General features: G+C 40.0%; 1 protein-coding gene across 1 annotated transcript; it reads left to right on the forward strand.

Moving 5' to 3' along the window:
* Positions 1-1153: 1153 nt before the first annotated feature.
* Positions 1154-2705, forward strand: LOC133724274 (abscisic stress-ripening protein 5-like). Its single transcript, XM_062150967.1, has 2 exons — positions 1154-1644; positions 2227-2705. Exons 1-2 carry the CDS (start codon positions 1255-1257, stop codon positions 2407-2409), a joined length of 573 nt encoding a protein of 190 aa, XP_062006951.1. The 5' UTR covers positions 1154-1254; the 3' UTR covers positions 2410-2705.
* Positions 2706-5229: the final 2524 nt, after the last annotated feature.

Genomic DNA, 5229 nt, shown 5'->3' on the forward strand with positions numbered 1-5229 from the left:
TGGAAAATTGGCTTGTATCGTGCTTGTCATGACCTAACCACATCAATGCACAACCAATACTTTCATTAAGTGGATAACGTGGCCCTTTTTATGAATGGAGGACCCAGTTATCCATAACTACATCTGGTCACCCATTCATATGCATCACAAGGGTCATAAACTCAGCAAAACGGCAAAAATAAATACTTAACAAATAAACTGTCTTAACCACGTGGTGTGGTGTGTTGGTCGAATGGCTTAGTCTGGAACCCCCAGATCTAGCGTTCGAATCCCAGCTCCATCCCGTGGCCAGCAGATTTGAGGGACCCTTTGGGTTCGTGCGTCTGCGGTGCAGTGGATTAGTCTGGCTTTGCCAGGCTTTCGCCGCAATGTCGGTGCAGGTGTCCTGGCGCTGGGATACCACTGCATGGGTGTGTGAGTTACTAACAACTAACCCGATCAAAAAAAAAAAAAAACAAATAAACTGTCTTTTTTAGAATGATTTTTTCTCTTTTTGAGTTGAAGGTCATCAATTATTTCATTTAATTAGGAAAAATTACATACAAGGATCTATGTCATTATGACAAGTTAGAGCCAACCCAGCACCAAAACTCAAACCTTAAACCAGCTCTTAAGCCGCGACCAACAGGCGGCTGTAACATCACTATTATTACAACACAACCACTGCAGCAGGGTTCGTGCCGAGCAATGGACCTAAACGCTTCATAACTATGCTCAATCTCCCCACAAAAGAAATAGGTCAGGCGGCTCTGTTGCCGTTTATAACAACCCACACAGCGTCATCGAAAAGTCTTAGCTACAGTTATTTGGCTCAGATCATCTTCACATTTGCCTTCCAGCTCCTTTGGTTCACTAGTGAAGGTTTTCTTGGTGCAGTTGATCATTGAGGCTGTCTCCTTAATTAATTGGGTGACTAAGGTAGGCCGTGAAGTTTGCTCAATTATCAAGGAACATGTGTAGAGTGATCTCCGTTCCAGGACGATCGATTTCAAAGCATGTCTTGCTTTTCACCCTATACATACGTAAATGTAAGAATCCACCACAGGTCCGTAGTCCATACCAAGCCTTTGCTTGACTCGCAATGCACGTGGCAAGCGAAGAAGAATCCCACTTTTCCATGGTCACCCACACTTATAAATAGGCACCACCATGCACTCCAAGTCTCCCACACCCAAACACAGAACCTTTCCCCATCATCTTAGCCACGTTCTTTGCATTTTCCCCCAGTAATACCCAGTACCCACCACCACCACCATGTCTGAGGAGAAGCACCACCACGGCCTCTTCCACCACCACAAGGACAACGAGGACAAACCCTTAGAAACCTCCGCCTACGAATCTCAGACAGCTTACGGAGGCGGCGGCTACAGTGAGACCACCGGTTATTCCGCTGAGGGAGAGGGTGGCAGGTACAACAGTGAGACCACCGACGCGTATGGCTCAGCTGCTCCCGGCGGTGGCCGATACACCAGCGAGACCACTGGTTACGTCAAGGAGGGACACGGTGGCAAGTACAGCGAGACCACCACCCAAGCTTATGGCACCACTGAGTCCGGAATCGATTACAAGAAGGAGGAGAAGCACCACAAACATCTCGAACAACTCGGCGAGCTCGGTGCTGCTGCTGCTGGAGCTTATGCTTTGGTACAAATTGAATTAACCCTACATATATTTAAATTCTAAAAGACTAACTGATGGAACAATATATTATATGAACGCAACATCTACGTTTTTAATTAGTTTAAAATTGACTTTTTCAATTCTTTACAAACTCATTGACGGATCCATGAGTTTTCTTTGTATATCGGAGAAATTATAAGATTAAGTGGCGCATTCTGCATGATTACTTACAAGTTACTTCCCTTATTTTTGGCCGATTAATTAAACAATATGTTTGAGCATTTTTATAGACGATAAGCACAACAGTGATAATACATATAGGATGAGTTACAAGAATTGATGACTAATTACAGAAACTCGACATCTGTCCTGGACCCTACATATTGATCTTACAGAATAGGAATTACTTGTGTCTTTTTCATTCTCATTATAGGTCAAAATAATCTGTCCTTTGGTCTTGTTGAAATTGTGATTTCTTTTTATTTTTTCTCTAATTTGTCAGTTGAAGTGGTGACTCTGTTTTCAGTATTTGTTACTGGCTTCAGCCAAAAAAAAGGTATTTGTTAGTGGCTTGACTGATTATCATGGTGATGTCTTTTAATGCAGCATGAGAAGCATAAGGAAAAGAAAGACCCAGAGCATGCCCACAAGCACAAGATAGAAGAGGAGATCGCTGCAGTGGCTGCAGTTGGATCCGGTGGGTTCGCCTTCCACGAGCACCATGAAAAGAAAGAGACCAAGGAAGAAGAGGAAGAGGCTCATGGAAAGAAGCACCACCATCTCTTCTAAATCCCAGCTTGTGATGATCTTCATCAATAATTAACTATATATCTATGCATTGTCGCATGTTTAAGTTTGTTTCCATGAACGATCTGATTTTTACTTATTTATTCGCTGTTAATTAATTATGTGATCAACAGTGAATGTACATTATCTCAGAGTCTGGGATTAATGCCTGTTGATTACGTGTTTAATTAATTATGTGTTGTTTGTGAGATATGGGTGTTATCTGGGTTTGCTTTGCTCTTAGCATGCCATGTATGTCATTGATGATAATAACAAATAATATCGTTTACTTTTTGTAATCCCTGTAATATTATTTTTTTATGTCGTCAACATAATTGGGATTATTTTGTCAATAACAACTTAAAGAAATGAGAATTACCCTACCTAGACGGTATGTGGCATTTCTCTTTGCTGTTTTTTCAATTGTAGGACCAGCGATGGAGATCATATATGGCCATATACGTTATTGTAATTTAATTACTTCAATTAATAGCTTCGATTAGAGGTTTCATCTTCTCCTTTGGCCAATGGAGGCTTCAAATTCACTAGTGTCTCTTTCAGACACGAATAGATTTGGCGATCTCTTTCACTAGAGGCTTCATATTCATCAGTGCGTGGCTCTTCCAGAATCCAAACACGCATAGATTTTGGCGATCTCTTCTAGACGGGTTAAACCGCAGAGTTTCGGCTTAGTTGCTCAAACAGAGACGCAAACTAACGAGTAAACTTTGGTCGTTTATTTTCACAAACTCCTACCGAGAGCCGTCTCAAAAATTTTAGAGGCCCTGTGCGAGATTGAGAATACGGCCCACTTTACCCGATTTTATATAAACATATAATTGAAAGTTTTTGTTAGGACAAAATACTGTTTACTTCCTATATTTATAAGGTCTCGACGTTTCAGTCCCTGACGTTTCAATTTCACCTAAAAACTCCCTGAACTCTCCAATTTCACCCAATTGGTCATTGCCGTCAACTTTCCATCAAAAATTCCGTCATCTTGCTAATGTGGCAGTTTTTTCACAGTAAAATTACTATTTTACTCTCACCGACCAAAAAAAAATTCTCTTTCTTTTTTTTTTAACTCTCTTTTCTCTATGTTTTTTATTTGTTCTCTCTCTCTCTTTTCTCTCCTTTCTTTTAACTCTCTTTTCTCTCCTTTTTTTTTAACTCTCTTTTCTCTTTTTTTTTTTTAACTCTCTTTTCTCCTTTCTTTTTTTTTTTTAACTCTCTTTTTTTTTGAACTCTCTTTTCTCTATGTTTTTTATTTGTTCTCTCTCTCTCTCTCTTTTTAACTCTCTTTTCTCTCCTTTCTTTTAACTCACTTTTCTCTTTTTTTTTTGACTTTCTTTTCTCTATTTTTTAACTCTCTTTTCTCTCCTTTTTTTTTTAACTCTCTTTTCTCTTTTTTTTTTTTTTTAATTTGTTCTCTTTGTTCGGTTTCCTACTCTCTTTTTTTTAACTCTTTTTTCTCTTTTTTTTTTTTAACTCTCTTTTTTTTTTTTTTGTTCTCTCTCTCTCTCTATTTTTTTTAACCCTCTTTTCTCTCCTTTTTCTTAACATTCTGGCGTCCAAGCGTGGCCAGAAATTGGAGCTGCGATCAGAGAGAGGGAAGAGAAGGCCGAAGAGCAGAGAGGCGGAAGAGGAAGAAGAGGTAAAAAGATAAGAGAAAGAAATATAAAAAAAGAGAGAGAGAGAGAACAAAAAAAAAAAAGAGAAAAGAGAGTTAAAAAAAAAACAGAGAGAAAAAAGAGTTAAAAAAAAAGAGTAGGAAACAAAAAAAGAGAACAAATTAAAAAAATGGAGAAAAGATAGTTAAAAAAAAGAGAGAACAAATAGAAAAAAGAGAAAAAAGAGTTCAAAAAAAGAGAAAAGAGAGTTAAAAAAAGGATTAAATTCAGTTTACTCTCCTGAACTTTGGGGCTAAAATCAGTTTGGTCCCTCTTTCTGAAAATTAATCTCGATGGTCCCTATACTCTCAAACGACATCACCCGAGTCCAAAATTTGAATTTGGTTCCAAAAGTGACGTCAGCTGCTGAGTTGGAGCCGACATAGGGTCCCACATTTCAACTTTTCAACTCAGTAAAAAGGGCAAAACGAACATTTCACAATGAAATTATTAAAAAATAATATAAATAAAAAGAGAGGAATTTGATCCGTTCATAAACCCATTTTTGTTAGATCTCTTCCATCACAAAAAATTCCCAAACGAACCTCCATCATAAACCCATTCTGAGATCTCTTCATTTTCGTCTATGTTCATCAAGGACCAGAATCCTCACTAACCCATAGCCATCTCCATTTTCAATTGAAGCTCAACCAAAATCCTCACCTAAATCAAACCCGAAAAGCTCCGATCTCAGCAGCCTTTGATCGGTCGGTATGAATCCAAACAATCCCCAATACCACCGCGGTGGGTCAATGATCCAGTTCATAAAATTGAAGTAGAAAAAGAAAAAGGAAGCAATCCTTAGAGAGAGCTCAGCCACCTCAGACTCAAAGGAGCCATCCATGGAGTTTTGCTATGCTTGTGGTCGCCGTCGCCGCCGTCGGCCCTCTTACCCCCAACCACTTCCTTCTTGGCATCTCCACCCAACCCGAGGTCGTCGAAGAAGTCGGAGTCGACAAAGAGGCTGCGGAAATGGGCGGTGGAGTTTCGATCTCCCAGAGAGTCAGAGACACTAACGACCACGGAAATCACACCGCTTCCATTGCAGCCGGCCGTTACGTCTTTCCGGCATCTGCTCTCAGCAAAAGAATGAACTGGAAATCGCTCCCACCTTCCGCCGTCGATTTCGATGCCCGGCGAGGTGACGATGTCG

This window comes from Rosa rugosa, unplaced genomic scaffold (assembly GCF_958449725.1).
Source record: "Rosa rugosa unplaced genomic scaffold, drRosRugo1.1 SCAFFOLD_198, whole genome shotgun sequence".
Lineage (NCBI taxonomy): Eukaryota > Viridiplantae > Streptophyta > Magnoliopsida > Rosales > Rosaceae > Rosa > Rosa rugosa.

Coding starts and splice junctions, on each gene's coding strand:
- LOC133724274 (XM_062150967.1), top strand. CDS start 1,255: ATGTCTGAGGAGAAGCACCACCACGGCCTCTTCCACCACCACAAGGAC. Junction 1,645..2,226: donor CTGCTGGAGCTTATGCTTTG/GTACAAATTGAA, acceptor CTTTTAATGCAG/CATGAGAAGCATAAGGAAAA.